Source organism: Phyllopteryx taeniolatus, chromosome 11 (assembly GCF_024500385.1).
Source record: "Phyllopteryx taeniolatus isolate TA_2022b chromosome 11, UOR_Ptae_1.2, whole genome shotgun sequence".
NCBI lineage: Eukaryota > Metazoa > Chordata > Actinopteri > Syngnathiformes > Syngnathidae > Phyllopteryx > Phyllopteryx taeniolatus.
In genome coordinates, this window is record NC_084512.1 from 23,738,027 (window position 1) to 23,756,618 (window position 18,592).

Sequence of the window (18,592 nt, forward strand, 5' to 3'; positions counted from 1 at the left end):
AGAGATAACATCACATAACCCCCCCCCCCCCCCACTTTTACTGTGAAGAAGGAATGCTACTTTTATTCCGTTACTAGGGCTGGGGCTAGCGAACATTCTAAGAATGAATCATTCTACTGATTATTTCATCAATTATTCAAGTCATCGTAGAGAAACTGATTTTGCATGATTAAACAATAGTACCAACACAAAATATGCACGTGAGGTGCATGTTTTATTTCTGCCCACTTGGGGTCACCATCCTTACGTTCTGCACTGTAGTAGCAATCCATAATGTACACACAGCACTGAAGATAAAGATATACGTAGGCAGAACTCAAATTGTTGTTTTGATTAATGAAACGAATGAATGATTTGCCTTAGTTTGTTTATTTTATATTAAATTGTTTTGTTGTAGATTGTAAATCAATCAATCAAATGTCATGAAATACTTATTTGCTGTTTTCAGGTTGAAGCCCTGTTGAATATAAAAGTATTGCTTCGGCTCCATCTTGGTGCCAAGGAACTACAGTTGGAGCGAGGAGAGGAAGAAATGAAGATTTATACAAGTCGTCACCCTGTCTAATAGCAAAATAATACTTTACCGCCATCTTGTGGCATCTATAAGCAATGATAAACATTTTGGGGGCTGTGTCAATTGCAGATGTTTAGCTATTTGCGGTAGGGCTTGTGGAAGGAAGACTGTAAATACAAACAAAGTAAAGCAACTTTTTAAATTCCACAAAATAAGGTCACAGGTCATAAAATAAAATAAAATAAATAAATCTGCTCTGTAAAACCTCTCTGTTTATAGTTGATACACAATGAATAAAGGCTATAGATTTATTAATCAAATAATACAAATGATTTTAATTATTAGATATTTTAGTTTTTCAATTTTAATGAAGACTATTCATTTATGCAAAAGAAAATTCATATTTTAATGAACATATTCTTATTAATTTATGGAAAATAAAATCATTCATCACCATTTATTATTATTACATTAATATAAAAATACATTTGGAAAAGTAAATGCCTTACCCCTAATAGATGACTGTGTCTCTCTGCAGGGGAGTAAATAAACTGCCCCTTAATTTTGAAAGAACAAATTCTCATTTATTTATGGACAGTAAAATCTATATCTCATTCAATATTTGTTATCAAAAATGCATATGTAAAAACAAATGCCTTACCCCTAATAGATGTCTGACACTTTCTCCAGTGGAGTAAATAAACTGCCCCTGCCTGGCCACTGTATGAGGAAATATGGCATATGAAATTGTTAATACACATTCACCATCCCAAAAAACAAAACAAACCAACATCAAGAGTCAGGTTGAAGATGTGACAGCTTGTTCTTTACTGAAAAAAACACAAGTCATTCATACAACAAAACGTCCACATTTACGTGGACCACATCTTTATTACTTTATGAGTCAAGTGTGACGTAACATAAGCGAATGTATAAAAGGATAATAAAAAGAAGCCACAACAAAACAAACAACATGTAATAGTAATGAGTCACTTTGGTCTATAGTCACAGTGGCTACATTTGAAATGTCCATATCCGAGATAAAGTGTTATACTATTAACTCTTTTACATATTTACACTCGCAACAGAAGTAACAGTCGGGAAAGTCCTCCGAGGGCCGTACTAGGTATCTTGATGAGAAAATATGAACAAAATGATTACTAACTGAATCATTTTGTGGGCTTTCTCTCTAAACAGTTCCTCTGAGCTTTGCTTTACGTTTTTATAGCTTCGCAGTCTACTGCATATATATCTATAGACATTGATATATAGAATTGGCATATGAAACCCACACCGGTGCTACCACAAGAACAAATATTAGTAGGTGCTTTATTCATATATGTATATAAAAATATACAATCTTCTTGCTATAGATTTCCTTTTTGATATATATTTTAAGTCTATGACATTTCAGTTCTCTCATGCTGGATAATTAAAATCCTAAGAATTAAAGCTGACCTCGTGAAGCCGGTCTAGTACAACGTGGCTCCAATTTAGTAGCGGTTGGAGAAAATCTCGTGCAGCGCGGTGGGGCTATTGATGTCGCACGTCTGCCTCACAGTTCTGAGGTTGGGGGTTTGAATCTCAGTTTGGGTTATCCCCAGGTACTCCAGCTTCCTCCCACATCCCAAAAATGGGTATTAGTTACCACTCAAGGCTCAATTGTCCAATTGTCCAGTCCCAACTCCGATGGCATAGGCTCCGGCTCACAAAGCTTTGGAAGACTCAAGTTTAAATGATTGTGTATTTGGACTGCTGGAAGCTTAAAAAACAAAAAACACACAAAAAAAGCCTGCTGTAAGGAACAAACAAAAAGTGTGCATAGAAGCCCACCTCAAGTTCAAACAGAAGCCTGAGGAAGAAGAAGAAAGAAGCAGCAGCGAGACTAAAAAAACTCCATTTTTAGTTTCCTAACGCTGCTAAAAATAGACGAAGGCAGACTAAGAGAGCAAGAATCAGAAACGTCCTGCTGACAACTCCCGATGCTGCACAGCCTTTCTCTCAAAGGGAACAAATTAATTTTTGAATATTTGTATCCAAATAGTTGCGTCTCTGGAGTGCCTGCCCACCCTTCAAGTGTGAAATTAAACAACCGTGTAAATATGAATTTATGCGCCTACTTTTTAAAATGTTGTCTGTGAGCGAGGCCTTTTAGTCTAATGTCTATAATAACTAGAGCTGCGGCGTCAGCACAGATTAGCGTTAGCCTTTGATAAAAATGTTCGGCCAAGTTGATGACGTGAGGATATTCGTTTGCCACCAAAGCGCAACATTAATTGACGAGTGTGTTTTGGTGGTTTGGTGATGAGATGCTGCTTCCGTCAGTGCCAACATAATTGAGTCTCTATGGGCGCTCGTTTTGAGTGAGATCATTTTTATTTAAATATTATTATTATTTTTATTTTTTGGAATATGGCCTATATCGTGGATTTTCACCTAGTGCGGATGTGTCTGGAATGCAATAAACGAGGGTTCACTGTACTATTTCAAATTCGTGGTCTTCGTATGCTGGTGCCAAGTGTCTCTTGTAACCCACTGCTGACTGCTGATTGCTGATTGGTTGAGCATCAGTGTAACATTTGAGGATACAAAGCTTGAAATGAAAAACACATGCTAATGTTAGCATACCCTGTTTCTGCTGTTATACTCCACAATCTTGTCTTTGCTGCAGCATGCCCACAGTCTCCTCTTGAATACAATTGGCTCTTTACCTTGGGCAATTGTTGTCTCACTGACGACGGATGCGGTTTTTTCTCAGTTTGGCGCAATTTCAAAGTGTGGAAAAACAAGCGCACCAAACTGAGCCGGGTAGAGAAATGTGGTATTAGTGAAAAGCTTGCGGTGTAGCTCACTATCGCCCTCCCGAGGGACTGGGGTGGTACTACCAGTTGAAAGGGACCAGCGTTAGCATGCTCAGGCTAATATTCCCCTTAAAAATACACGACACAACATTAAGTAGCAGACGTATCGGGCGTTATCATCACATTACACGACATGCATGCTTGTACCCCGTTGTTTAGTGGAAGAAAATGTGCACGTGGCCCACATTTTATTTTTTTTTGCTGTTTCCAATAATGCTCAATAATACCCTGATTGGAACTCTTCGCAACGCTTCAGAAGAAGATGTTTTTGTGCTGACTTTTAAGTGGTGGAGTAAAATTCTTTCTAAAAAAAGTGCAGGTGAAACACTGTATGAAAGATCACGAGGGGTGGCAGCAGCAAAGGAACAACGCACCTTTGGGAGCCGCTCAAGGAGTAAAGCCAGACGTCGTGGTTTTGTTTTTTTTCGGTCTGGTGTTCGCTTCGTGTCTCTTTCTTGTGTGAGTGTCGCTTTTTAGATCTCCGTGGCGGTGATCTCCTCAAAGTGGATGTCGTTGCTGCCGCTGTGCACCTCGTAGTCGTCCATGTCCCTGTTCTCCAGCTCCAGACTCAGCTCCCGCATCACACGCTCCAGGTCGCGGTTCCGCCGGTACATCTGGATGTAGTTCTGCTGCAGCTGTTTCTGGTAGCAGATCACCTGAGGGAAAGAAGTCGATTTGTTCTTTTTTATTTTTTTTTTTACATGAGTATCTGTCCTTCGAAGGACTGGCGTGCAGAGTGTGAGTATTCTCACCAGTTGTGAAAAATGAGTAAACATTGAAGAAGGACTTTTTACCTTGGCCTTCTCCTCCTGCCACACCGTGCGTTCATCCTGGAATCGAGACAGCTGCTCCTCACTCGTCCGCCTCTCGTACATGAGCTCAGCTTTCAGCCGGTCCACCTGACACAAAGCACACAAACATTATATTTATTTTATTTTTTGCAGCTGGAACACCAAGTTTTTGTCAATTCAATTAGAATGTATTGCACATAATGGTTAAATGACAATTGCATCGAAATAAACGTTTGAAAACAAACAGTTCTTACAGAATGAATGAAAATGTCTTAAAAGTTAAATACAACTGAACTGTATTTGGTGGTAGCGTATACCATCAGCGGTACTGGTTTATATATATATATAAATGTCCTCAAAGAATGGTTCATTATTAATTCAACTGCAGAGATTACTGAGTGTTAATAAAATGTAAGGCATGTCATTTGAGCAGGCCACAGTGCTCTGCAGTGGGCGGCGCCTTTTTCCCAAGCTTGTGTTCAAAATGGCCACAAGCTTTCGCGCTCCTCCACAGCTTGTTACGGAAAAAGAGGCCCGGTGTGAGACGTGGAAACATTTTGCTGACAGGGCCGACATTCAGAGCAAGCCGAAAGATACCGCAAACTAAACAAAGTCCGCAAAGCCGCACAGACCGCAGGAGGGAACAGTATGGCCAAACAGCTTTGCTGAGCAGCGCAAGTCAGAGTTCAAAGAGCAACAGGTTCAAAAGTGTGACGTATTTCAACAACTTACCTTCAATTAGAAGTCTGTCTACCGAGTGTGAAACATTTTGTCACAAGCAAAACTTGTGCTCCACTGGTTGCTTTTGACCAGACAATTGAGCAATAGTGTGTTTTTTGTAGATGGGCGGAGTCAAGCACTCACCCGCCAACTACGCATTTGCAGTGAACTCATTGTATATTTAATTAAGACACACATTTGTGAGTAACGGTGTAAATGCCAGGTGCAAAGGAATGTGACAAAATAAAAACAGTGGGTATACCAGTTCATCAGCCCAAGATCTAGGCTCCGCCCCCTGACTGATGAATCAACGGATTGAAATGTGTTTAATTGAGTCACTATACCAAATGTTTTCATGACACGGCTGGAAATAGACAAACCTGTTGTTTGAGTCCCAGCAGAGTTTCTGCATTCTGCCTCAGTGCCTTGGCTTCATCGCTCTCTCCTCCCCAAGCCGCGTGACAGTCGTCCACGTCGCGGTACGCACAGGGGCTGGGCCCTCCCCTCCCGGACACGCCTCGACCCTGATAGAGGGTCAAGCTCGTGCACTGAGCCTTCACGCTTCCGGCCGTCAGAGAGTCCCGGAGGCGCACCATCTCCTCCTCCAGGCGCGATACCTTTTCCCGAAGCAGCTCGGCTTCGCTCTTCCTCCTCTGGAGCTCGTTCTCGCAAACTTCCAGCTCCAGGGATCGCGTGCGCACGGCCGCCTGGGCCTCCTGAGAGCGAGCCTGGCTGGCCTGCAGCTCCGATCGGGCTTCTCTCAGCTGCGCCCTCAGCACCACGATGTCGCCGGCCTTCTGGCTGAGCTCAGACTGGATCTCCTTCAGCTGCTGCTTCAGCAGGGAGATCTCTCCCGACTTCTGACACACCTGCAGTCGCCGCAGAACGACACAATGAGAACACACGACCGAACATGCCCCGGAATTTTTGAGGGAATTGCTCTTGTGTTGTTCGCTGAAAAGCTCATCTATTCGCTGGTTCTGGTGGTGCTGGTTTTAGGTTTGAATTCACTGAGTCAAAAGGCAAACGTAATGCTTTTGCTTCAGTTCTGATACAGCTAACAATAGCCCGTGCCGTTACAATTTGCCTGAATTCCCTAACATGTATTTTTGTGTGAATTCCAAAAGGTGAGTTTAATGCCTTGATGCAGCTTGTGCAAAGTGCTAGGGTGCATATTTGTTTGCCCATGTGTGACATCGTGTCATACTAGTGTGTTATTTAGGCTAGTATGCTAGCTAATACGACTGATGAGCCTCATGTGAAGGTGGTTTGTTTATGATGAAAAATGATGACTGAATTATTGAATTATGATTGAATGATGAATTTTGTATTTAACTACAGAATACAATTGTTTGTGTAACATGGATCCATAAATTGAGTAAATGCTAGATGCATGGCGTTGGTACTTGATGATCCTGTCCGTTTTAGGCGCTTTGCCGCCATCTTGTCCTATCTATATGCAATTCCGAGCCCCTTTGAGAGGGGCGTGTCGGTTATTATTCGGGAATAGCGGGGATTCACTGTCATGCGTAATACCAGAGTATGTTTTGTGACGTTAATTCGTGGAAAGGTGCTGTTTTCTCCATCCGGAAGTGTGTCAAAATAAAAGCACCATACAGGAAGTGCTTGGCGTTTGATTATTGAGGTTTTGTTTTCACTCACTGGATTTTGATGACTCTTTCCCATGTAGAAAACCACACACAGACATGCACGCACACACATCTTCATCGTGCGCTGCGTGAATACGGCAACCTGATAAGAATATCTCCACTACAGTAGCAGGTCATTGATTTGAAAGAATGCAACACACTGTATTTTTTCATAGATAGTATAAAAGTTAAAAAAAGATTTTCTGCATGCAATGTTATCTTCATTTTAACCGTGAAAAGGGTTTTGTTGCTTCCTGCCCTAGAATCATCTTTAAAAAAAAATAATAATGGACTCACCTCCCACTTGGTCTCCTCCAGCCGTGGGCCGAGCTGCGTCTGCTCGCGCTGGATGTTGGCGCACCGCCTCTCCAGCATTTCCCTGTCCTGCAGCAGCGACGAGAAGTCCTCCTGGAGCTTCTTTTTCTCTTGCTGTAGTTGAAATACCTGACGACACATGCGGCAAATTAGCATTGCTGGCTTTATACAGACAGTTTGTCTCCTGAAAAATCGAATCCAGTACCCAATATATACTGGATACTCTTTCTGTCGAGATGATATTTTTGTTCCATGTTGAGATGTTGCAATCCAAATAAAACTGTTCCTCCATTGCTACACAGTCAAATAATCCGACATTAAGGTAAATAATATGAGCGTAGGTGGATTACAAAAGGACACTGATAGGAATGTGTAGAGTAAAACAGCATACCTGTAACTGTAAGACCTGCTGAGTCCTCTGGGCCTTCTGAGAGGCCTGCTTCATCTTGGTGGCACAGTTCTGCCTCAGCTCCTCCATCTCTCTTTCACAGCGATGCTGCTTCTCCTCGTACACCTTTCGAGGCAAAGGGCGGAGGTTCCCAGGTTAGCGCAATGTAACTGATTTCATCGGTTCATATCTCGGCGCCAACAATGACATGCTTGGAACATAATTCGTTACTGAGGGTCTGCTAGCAGCTAGCAATGAATAATAAACTGGAGAATAGCGCACCATCATTTAAGTGAATAGTACACTATAGACTAAAACAAAAAAAGGGCATTTTTTTTTCACAACCTATCCCTGTCGAGCAGAAAAGTAGTTCTTCGCTGCCATCTTGTGCCATCTACAGGCAATTATAAAACTTTTAGGGGGAAGGTCAATTACTTGCAGATTTTTGCGATCGGTCGTAGGGCTCGGTCCCTACACCTGCAAATAGCGAGGGACAAATGCATCGCTAAAGAAAAAATATTGCTGTACTGTGGAAGTGTCTGCGAGTGAAAATCTTGGGATCAGGAGAAATGCAGCAAATCCCAGAAGGGGAAACAGCAAAACTCACGTAGGTTTTCTATTAACAAAGGGGAAACATCTAAATTGTATTTTTGTGAAAAAAATCAGAGATTCTATTTTATGGCCATATAACCCAGCCCTAGCGCGATGAAGTGGTTTTCTACCGCTCACATTTTGTTCAGTGATTAGGTTGCCTCGGGTCTCACCTGGCAGATGGCGGCTTCATTCTCGTCCAGATTTTCCCGCAGATGCTGAAGCTCCATGTCGCGCTCCCTCAGTTTCTCCTCCAGGTCCCTCACCACCACCTCGTAGCCCTCCACGGGCGGCGACGAGTGGCCGCACGAGCCGCTGTCCGACAGGGGCTGCCCGCGCGACCCCGAGCCAGTGCTCTTACTGGACGACGAACGTCCACTATCCGAGTGACCGTGAATCCCGATTCCGCCCGAAGTGTTTCTGACCAGGACCTGCCCGGCCTCTGGGTGTGCCGACCCGGAGCTGGAGCCCTCACTGGGGGCCAAACTGTAGCCTGTGCTGCTGTGAGTGGGCAGGCTGGAGAGGGAGTTCCTTCCGGAGTCCGACATGGAGCAGGACTGGCTGCTGCGAGCGTTGCGCCCCCCGCTGAAGGAGTCCCGCTTCTCCTCCAGAGCGGAGCTGCCGCTGGTGGCCGCGTTTGCTCCGCTGGTGGACCCCGCGAGGGGCAAGAGGAGGTTGAGGCTGCCCTGGCTCTCGGACAGACTGCAGCCCGCCGGTCGCGGAGACAGGTAATGCACCAAGTGCCGATTCTTGGGAACTACAGGCTTGAACGCGGTTGGACGGATCAGCACTTTCTCCATGTTCTGAAAAGAATAAAATGATAAAAGTGAAGCTGGGCTATTTACAGATATGCAACTAAGAAATTCGCCGTGAGTGACGCTGACTCACCGCATGAATACGAGTGGCTGTTTTACAAAGAGTTCCTTATTCACTCTGTGAACTGCGTTGTCAAGCCAATATTTCCCCATTTTTTTATTTTTTTATTTCTGTATTTTTTTTAAATGTCCTGTCCGGCTGAGATTTACCCCCTAATCTTTCTTTTCTACTCAAAAGCTGTGCCGGTCTCAAATCCCAAGTGAAGCAACGTCGCCATCAACAGGGTTTTGTAAGTCATTACTGTGGTGTACAAACCTGAATTTCACAAACAAGCTGGACGACGTTGAAAAGCGTACTTGGCGTTTATATACAGTACTTCGGTGGCAAAAATTGGTTTCTATTCCAATAATTTCTATTCCACGATCCGACTAGAGCAGTGATTTCCAACCTTTATGGAGCCAAGGAACATATTTTACAATTGAAAAATCTCACGGCACACCAACAAACAAAAATGTCACAAAAAGTGGATACATTAATGACTGTATGTACTTCCTGCCATCTAATAGAAGACCATTCATTTGCTCCGTCTGTCACTATGCCTCACTGGCATAAATAGAGCAACAAGGATACATTATTTATTGTAAATATATTTTTGGAGCAATTAAGTACACAAGTATATACAGTAAATGAACAGATCATTTAAATAGACACGTTGCTCCATCTTGTGATCGGATCGGTGATCGGTTATCGTTTTTTTTAAACTTGCTGATCGGTGATCGGCCCCAAAAATCCTGATCGTGTAAAGCCAAATTATATATAGATATCCATATTCTTTGCAAAAGAAATCCGCATGGTGCTTTGCCAAAACACTTTTAACAATAAAGCAGACAGAGGGAAAAAGGACAGGGCAGAGAAAATCTTATTAAAGGACAAAGGACGGAGCACAGCGGAGGAGAGACAAAGTGGGTGCAAGCTTGTTTTTTTCTTGGTCATAGAATGAACGCGAGCTCTGACAGTGTGAGGTGAGTAGCTGTCAAATGATCTATTTGAACCTGTCCGTTCAGTGACCAAACGTCTTCCTGAGTCAACGGAGATAAATCGGCAATTAGACGGCGGCGGTAATCCACCACAAAAACACCCACGTCCACATAATTGCTTCATGAGATGCTCTAATTGAAGAGGATCTTTGAGGTCGCGGTCAACGAACAGACGCGCTGATTTGCACAGTGTAAATATTATTGTAAATAATGTTTAAAAAAAAAAAAATCTATAAAAATACACTAAGAGTGGGCTCAATTAGATTTTTAAAATGTACTGATCATTCATAGATGAAGGCAAACAAATACAAAAGTTAAAATATGTAAAATTATCACAACAAAATAACAAATTTTAAAAAAATGTAACTTAGTTATTATTATACTAACCTATTATTCAATAAAATAAATACAAAATGTCAATTGTATTTTTTACTATTTTTCATTCAATCAATTAGCTAATTATTAAATGCGCCAAATGAACACAAGACATGTAAAATACATTTTCATTGTTGTGTCATTATTTACAATTAATGTAGTTATAATTTAATGAAATACATTTTAAATGATTTCTTTTATTTGATTATATACATCTAATTAATCAATTATTCAATGACGAATAAAATAAATCAGATTTTATTATATAGATGCAATTAATCAATCAATTATTCAATGCGATGAATGCATTAAAATAAATACGAAATTAAGAAAAAGATTTTGACGAACCTATTTGGGTGAAAAACGACTATATTAATGCAACAAATATTAGAGGACTCTTGATTTAAAAAAAAAATGCTCAGATGGAAGCACGGAGTGAAGCCTGTTTATGTGTAATTTAAATCAAACTGTTAACATGAAAATACAGGCTGTTTTACCAAAACAACAGGTGGCGCTATACGTTTTCCTTGGCCTTAGGCTATATTGTGGCTCAACGTTTGCGCCCCCACTTCATCGTAGATTTTTGAGCAAAGGCGAACAAGTCTCTATATTGCTGAATTACACCCAACGGCGGTGGGTCTGCACCTCATGATAAACGGAGGTTCACTTGCCTTCTCTAGCTGTCCGGAAACTGGGATGAGTTTGGGGGGGGGTCCTCCTATGTTGCCATTCAGAGTCCTATTGTCCCGTGGGTCCTCTGAGTCGCTGCAGGGACTTACAGCAGCCGCCACCAGGTTGTCATTCCAGTCTCCGGCGACCACTTCACTGCTCACGTATCCCAAGTTATTATTAACCCCGCCGCCTGTAGCACTGGCGGTCGTTCCACCCCCGCCGCCCGCCGCTGCAGAGTTGCCTGGCCGAGGCTGCTTCTTAGTGGGCAGCGGTGGAGGTAGAACCTGGGCCTGGGGGTGGCGCTCCTGCGTTTGGTTGCAGATAACCAGCAGCTGCTCCAAGGAGCTCGCGCTGCGGAGGGTGTTATCCTGGAGGCGGAAGCAGCTGGTAGCCGGCGTGGAGCGCCGCGCCTTGGCTGCGAATTCGCTGGCCGCTCGGCAGTGCCTCTCCTGGTACGTCCGGCCGGATATGAGGCTGCTTACGGAACCCATAGCGTTGGCCGAGCTGCGGGAGGCCGGCGGGGAGCGTGAGGAGGATAGCGGCTGGCGCTGCTGGACGTCGACACCGGGATTGGAGTGGTCAGTGACAGGAAGAGCTTGAACCAGAGCCATGGCACTGCGATGGCGTTAGCCACACCACGCACCCTGTGTTAAGAGACAGGAGAAAACACATTGCAGGGGTTCCTCGGTGTAAGACAGAGTTCTGCGACATAACCTGAATTTGCACACCAGTCAGATTTCCGTCGTAGTCTACCTACCTATGCTAACCAATGGCGGTCGGTCGGTCAGGCTGAGCAAGGCCTTCTCTGCTTGCCTAAACGCGATCAGAAGCTCTGACCTACATTCTAATATTTGTTCCATGAAATTGTATTAATAGATTCCCAACGGTGCATTGCTTCATTTCATACTGTTTTTCCTGGCTTGCTTCAAGCATGTGAAAGTTGGATTTTATGTCCAATCAGATTTCAGCCTCTGTGTAGGCATGTCTTTATAATTTGTTCAGAGCCTTCAGAATCAGTAGTGTTGGCTGATGTTACTTGAACTATTTTAGCAATGGAACTGTAAACTGATACAATTGAAATTTGTCCTCACACGGTCAACTCGTTGGCCCGTGATGATGATGACATTTTTTCCTCAGAGGTGAAACTTGTAAAGACCAACTTCGACGAGCAAAGCACGTTTGGAGCCGTCTGCACACATGAATACATTTACTATTCAGCATCTCTGGTGAGTATGATGTATTTTCTTTCATTTGTTTTTTTCCCATGTTATTGGATCAATATTGATTCTGAACTGCTCGAGATGATTTATGTGGCAGAGTTGCATGCTGTGATATTGTGCTTTTGTATAGTACTGATGGTTTCAGAAATTACATCGCCACCTACAGGACTGGAGGGGACTTGACTTTGTAACCAAAGCAGAAGACACTCATAAACTCCAATCTTCTTGTACTTGACTACTGCCGACTCCACTTACGTATACATACCTGCTTCCAAACTCGGAGGAAAACTCTACCACAATGGGGCATTATTGTTCGGCCTTGGCGGAGGTCTTCACACAACTGAGTGCGCTTGTTACAAATGCAAATAAACATCGCTTATTTGTTATTGGTGGTGTGATCGCTGCCTGTAAAAGCCATATTTTTTTTCCGGGGGGGGGGACGATGACGAAGTTGACACGTTAATTGACTGTCAACTTCACATTATGAGCCAGGCCATCAATGATTATTTTGTTTTTAATTCCATATCTTAGCAACAAAGCAACCAAATTATTATCAGATCCAATCTCTACTGCCTCATGCATTTGGAAGCGGCAACTCCCTGGCAACGCTGCTGCTAATTGCCAATTCCACTAATGAAGCAGGAGGAGAGAAAGAGTTTGAGTTTAGTGAAAAATGAGTCACAATCGACGACATGTGCAGCTGCTGTGTGATTTTCAGGAATGTCCCCGTCTGAATCCGAAAAGTCATCGCTGATCAATCCGATCCGAAATTTGTGATGAAACGATGCCAACGTGATGCTGCGCGTGCATGCCATTCAAACTGTAAGCGTGGCAGCAGATGAAGTCTTTCCGTTTGCAGATAGCATTATCGGTGTCGGCTGCCCGGGTGAACACACATCCTCAGCCTGTCGTGCCAAGCCTAAATCCGTCTGGCCAAGTGGAATAATCCACAGAAGATATAAGGGCACACAGTCTGCCAGAACTAATACCATCGTGGCACCATGGAACACATCAGTCGGGACCAGTGGAAAAAGATGGCGCCAAAATCCACATGAAATGTTTGAATCTTGCTTAAGCACAAGGAAAAAAATGTACAACAAAAGATGGAAGTAATCATTGACGACATTGACTTACAATAAAAAAAAAAAAAAAAAGAAGTATTGTATGAAAACATAATAAAGCAAAAGAGAATGTAAATAAATGAATGGATATTATAAACTAATGAAACTTTAGAAGGCAATGTAGTATCCGTGTGTTGGATGGTTTCATCTAAGGGTGGTGGCCTACTGAGTGACATCAGGAGCCGGAGTCGAGCTGGCAGGTCTGTGTGTGAGTGTCTCGGCGTGAGTTGTGGCCTACAGCAGCTCCTTCCAAGTGTTGTTATTTTGTATTAATGTGTTTGACTGTCCCATTTAATTAACAGCTTAAAGAGCATTAGCAAAAGTGGCACTCCTTGCCCACATGCGATGCCATTGCAGTCAATTCGTCGACGCATTTCAGTCACTTCGCTCAAGTAGCGGCATAGCTGTGCCTTGATCCTATCCCAAATGTTAGCTTACAACACAAAGTGAAACAAACAAACAAAAAGAAAGGCGAGGGGAATCAAATAAAAATATCGACCAAGCGACGGCTTGTAACTTAAAAAAAAACCCTCAACTGGAGCACTTGTAAGTCAAGGCATCAGTGTACCTGGAAATAATAGCTGAAATGCTGATCACTTGTCTGAACCCAAATGCTTTCACTTTACAGGAAAAATAAAGGAATTTGCCGCGCTGTTCCAATACGTTCTCTTATCTCTCCAGACGCAACGTCTTTAGGTTGGCTGTGGTGGCGAGATGTTTGAAGAATCTTGGACAATCTATGCACCGGATGTTGAAAACATTGAAACAACAACAATACTTTCCTGAAAAAGCTACTGTAGTTTTCAACTGAGCAAACAATCGAACTAAAATAACTCCAGGAAGGTGGTCAACAGTGTGGAAGTCGCGCTATCCGGCCCTCGATAAGAAAACACGAGGCTGCCTAATTATTTGTAATTGATCGGCCACCTGTGTTTTTCATTTCTCTGAGGCAGGCTTCGTGACTGCACATGAACCACAACGATTAACGAAATGTTTACGATGTGATCATTTCCTATACCCAAAACAATAACACCTCGAGACCACCTTCTACGCTTTATCCCTTTATCCCTGCCACCGCTCATCTCCCGGCCCCTGAAGAGAACCTCTCAGGCGGGGATCATAGAATTAACAATCTTGTGAGAACGTCAAGTGTGACCCCCTGAGCGCTAACCCACTGACCCCCTGAGGAGTGGATGTGAGCTGCCCTCCCGCCACTGTGACCTCTGAGGGTCTGGTTTTGTTCCGGCCACTCGGGCAATAAATCCCAAAAGCTAATTTCCCCTCTGATGTTGCAAAGTGATTGAAGTCTTCCCTCCCTGGGCAAAGTCCTTTGGACCATCTCTTAGCAAATCGGAACAAGAAACCTTTGGGGACCATTTTGTTCTGACTGTGAGAAATTTAGTTTGGGGGTAATTTATCTGGCCCAAAAGAAGACGCGATGGCTAGTTCTTTCGTGAGGTCCAGGAACCTTTGATTTGACATTTGACATTTCCACCTAAAGTTTCAAGAACTTTTATACCTTGTAGTTCCTTGAAGTCAAAAGGTTCCTAAGGCACATTGTGTACATGCATGTAGGTTGATTGAGGACTCTAAATTGCCCTTAGGTGTGAATGTGTGCGCGAATGGTTGTTTGTTTACATGTGCCCTGCGATTGGCTGGCGACCGGTTCAGGGTGTACCCCGCCTTTCGCCCGAAGATTGCTGGGAAAGGCTCCAGCACGCCCGCGAACCTAGTGAGGAGTAGCGGAACGGAAGATGAATGAATGAAGTCATCCAATCAGATATGTTCAGAGGTGCAAACCCTGTCCGAATGATTCCTGTACATTTCAAACGTACTTCAAGCGGGGCCTTTTTTCCAGGGGCCTCCAGACATATTGCTGCAGAACTAAATTTAGACAACAGGTCCAAGGTTCCGTGAGTAAAATTCCATCCATTTTTTCGGGGGGCCGCTTATCCCGTTGCAGGTTGCAAGAAGCTGGAACCAATCCGAGGTGACTTCAGGCAAAAGGCAGACTCCAACCTGGACTGCATGCCAGTCAATCACAGGGCACAAAAGGAGCCAGAAAACCATTCACAGCACTACTGAGTGGGATCTGAACTCAAACCTAAAGTCAGGCAAATGAACCACTATACTATTAGTGACCAGGGTAAAAGTCCCGTGGTTAAAAAGCACCATGATTAGAACATTTAAGTTCCAGAAACTGCAAGTTCCAGTGACTAAAGGTTCCTATAACTCTGGGTGGGAATGCGGCGTCTGAGTCCATTTCCACAGTCCTTCTTACATGCATCATCCTTTGGCAACAGCACAACAAGACAGGGAGAAGAAAAACATTGCCGTCTGCCCTAAAAATAGAAAACATCTTAACAGCACGAAATCGTCCGGATAGTTTTTCATGGGACAAATCTCTTGGCGAGGCATTTGAGTCGACGTTTAAAAATAAACTCCAATCGCGTCGCAGCCAGCAATCATGGGGTCAACCCGGGGGCACTCCTAACACTCTAAAACTATTAAATGATGCTGAATGTCTCAGAGGTAGGCTTACTGCCTTAGACAGCGACTGAAGGTGGTTGAGTGCTACCAACTTGCCCGGGATCATGACAGAAGAAAGCTTTATCAGGTAGTTCTCTAAAAACAAGACACACTAGCAGGGTCTGTGATGGGCAAATAATCCCATTATTATAAGACCGCTAATACCGCCAGCCAATTCCCAAAGCGGCAGCACATTATTCCGCAGCAACACATCATTCCTCGCAATCACACGCAACGTCCAAGCCAAGCTGTTCCGGAGACTCGGCAGGACGGCAAAAGAAAAAGACGAGGGTTTCAGGGGCGATGAGACAAAGGCAGACCGGGTGGGGGTCACGATGGGGAAAGGGAGGAGGTTTGGAGCGCAGAAGAATTCCATCCAGCACCTGGTTGTCTAAAGAAAGGCTCCACAGAGGCCTTGGGAAAAGCAGAACTCACTAATCCTGTTTGGCAAGCACACAGACGCCTTACGATGTCCTAGCAGGGGAAATCAATCGTGAAGGGAGACATAATTACAAATAGTACCGTTGACCATCTCGCTAGACACCAAATGTGCATTTTCTTATCTGTCTTCCAAACATCTGCTTCTTTCAGATACTAAAGCAAGGCCACATGCCTTATTTTACGAGACTTACTAGACTTTGTACATTTCAAACTCATTTGGACATCTAACATACCAATCTCTGATTATCTTGACATCTTACAAAGTTTGCTTTTTATCAGTCGTGTCAACAAGTTTGCAAACAGTAGCGCAGTAGTAATAGAGTAAGAGTAGCCTTTATCCCTCTGCACAGTAGAGTGAAATGAGGGCAGAAAGACAATGACGTGTAAAAAAAGGCGCGTCGATGATGAAACTGCTCGACCAGTGAGTTATTGCTAGGTACACTTAGGTAGCCCCGATATTAGCAATAGTACCTGGCACAACTTGCTTATGCCAGTGGAAATGCAGCAATAGCGATTGTAGCGGTGTCGAGCCAAGTAGGCATGTGCAGAAGAGGAGAGGAATATTAGCCATGCAACTAAAACATACCTAAAAGACCATCCCTTTTGTTGGCATCCTTCCAATGGAGAACTAACAGCGGTGGTACGGTACCTTAAGAGTGGACCTTGATAGTCAGTTGATTGGTCGAAAAAGAACTGTCAAATCCATGCAACAACAACAACAATAGAAAAACTCAAAAATTCTTCTTACGACAAACAGCTACGAGGCAAACGAACACAAAATGTTAGCAGTCACTGTGGTTCTTTGTTTACTGTGTAGCGCTCTTTGTTTATTCGTTGGCGGGTCACGCTGTGTCATGCTGCTATGATGTACACCCAGCACTGGAAACACAAGCCAGATCAGATTTTACTGTTCCAAATTGTACCAAGACGGGAAGAACTGAACTATTCATCTCTTCAGGACACCTCTTGCTCTTGTCATCTCTTCGGCGTGGTGATTAATTTTAAGCAATGAAAGAAATCTCGAATGGAGCCGTCTATCCGATCCCCTCCGCTTGCCCAGGCTGTGCAGCTACACGCACAGCATGACTAACCATGGGCAAAGCCAGCGTGTCGAGGAGAGCGACAGGTGGGATGTGTAATATTGTCGGATCAGAGACTCCATATGAGCAAATGCTGGAGCGTACGTATGGGAACCGTAGAAAGAGTCGTCAATGAAATAATATCTTTGGATAATGTTTCTTCTTTGATGGAGGGTCACAATCCAAGGGAGTTTTGGGTAGGAGACAGCAGCACAACAGTTAAGCCGAGCACTGAAAGAATGTGGCGAGAAGTTGAGAGTAGCGCATTGAAATGGGAGGAAATATTCCACTTTTACAGCCTGGGTGGCAGCCATTAATCCTGAGCCATTAAGTCAACAGGCTAGTAGGTGAGTCATAGGAACAAAGAAAGATCCACTAGTGCAGGCAAGAAGCCCACCGACACACACAATCACACTTGCATTTGTTTGCCTGCCATCCAGAGAGAAATGTCTATTACAAAGACATCCCTCCAGCTCGCAGTACAACGAGGGGAGTCTTTTCATGTGCCGCCAGAAGACTTGAGGTTATATTGTTCCGCCATTCCAACATTGTGACCGTCTTGTCTGAGAGGCTGCTTACGGTCACCTTCCCCCATATGGCCTCGCTCTCTCGCTCTCTCAGCGGGCCGGTTTGCGATCACAAACGGCTGCCCGGGTGCCAAAGCTCTTTTTGTCCACTTTGGCAACGGAACATGCTTGATTGCAACATTGAACAAAAGCTGTGAGATCAAGCGTCCAGACGGCTGGGACTTGATTAAGCAGCCTGAGATGAAGGAGGAGGAATAAGCTCTCCAAAAAAAAAAAAAAAAAAAAAAAAGAGTTTACCGGTAGTAATTGGCAACAGACGCAGTGCACTTCCCCCCCCCCCCCCCCCCCCCATCTTTTACAGTCAATTTGTTGCTGGTTCTGGACTTTTCTCGCTTTGTTTGCAACTGTTACCAAGGAAGCAAAGGCCTGCATTGTTCATGCACGAGTAGAAAGAAGACGGGCAGAATGGGAGACGTTGAGAAGAAAAGACTTGTCTAAGGATCTGACAGCCTCAGTGTCCATTCTGAAGTCAGGGCAAGTGGGGAAGTCCACCACCAGAACGAGTTCGTGTGTGACGTGACCAGGAAAAAGAATCATAGAGTAAATATGTTGATCTAAATTCCTGCTCGCAGTTGTCGAGTTTGATCAAGAATCACATAAACTATTTGTAGTTTGTGACGATGTCTCCATTGCAGTTGGAAGAGAAATTGGAATAAAAAAAACAAAAAACAGATAGGAGTTAGCAATTCACTTTTCCTGGTTGGTAGCCCACCTTTATTTTTAAATACATGAACATGCCACTGAATAGCGTGGCAGTTTCCAGAACATTTGCTCAGCATCTCAAAAGCTTCGTTTCCACCACGCAGTTTAGTTTCAGTTCGGTACCGTTTGCATTTTTGGGCATTTGCATTATAAATGGTCCCAAAACATCAGTTCTGTACCAATC

General features: G+C 43.7%; 1 protein-coding gene across 5 annotated transcripts in view; it reads right to left on the reverse strand.

The window, feature by feature from the left end:
• Positions 1-18,592, reverse strand: part of LOC133486209 (leucine zipper putative tumor suppressor 2 homolog) — a 55,950-nt gene that overhangs the window by 10,049 nt on the left and 27,309 nt on the right. For 3 of the 5 annotated variants that reach the window (XM_061791023.1, XM_061791025.1, XM_061791024.1), the window contains 7 exons: positions 10,729-11,373; positions 8,003-8,632; positions 7,242-7,364; positions 6,833-6,979; positions 5,267-5,755; positions 4,170-4,274; positions 1,319-4,031 (listed from right to left, as the gene is read on the reverse strand). In XM_061791023.1, the coding sequence (XP_061647007.1) occupies positions 3,849-4,031; positions 4,170-4,274; positions 5,267-5,755; positions 6,833-6,979; positions 7,242-7,364; positions 8,003-8,632; positions 10,729-11,340 (2,289 nt within the window). In that variant the 5' untranslated portion in view covers positions 11,341-11,373 and the 3' untranslated portion in view covers positions 1,319-3,848. Of the gene's footprint in view, positions 1-1,023; positions 1,235-1,318; positions 4,032-4,169; positions 4,275-5,266; positions 5,756-6,832; positions 6,980-7,241; positions 7,365-8,002; positions 8,633-10,728; positions 11,374-18,592 lie in introns of those variants that run through there. The other 2 variants (XR_009790962.1, XR_009790961.1) reach the window with 2 other exon arrangements.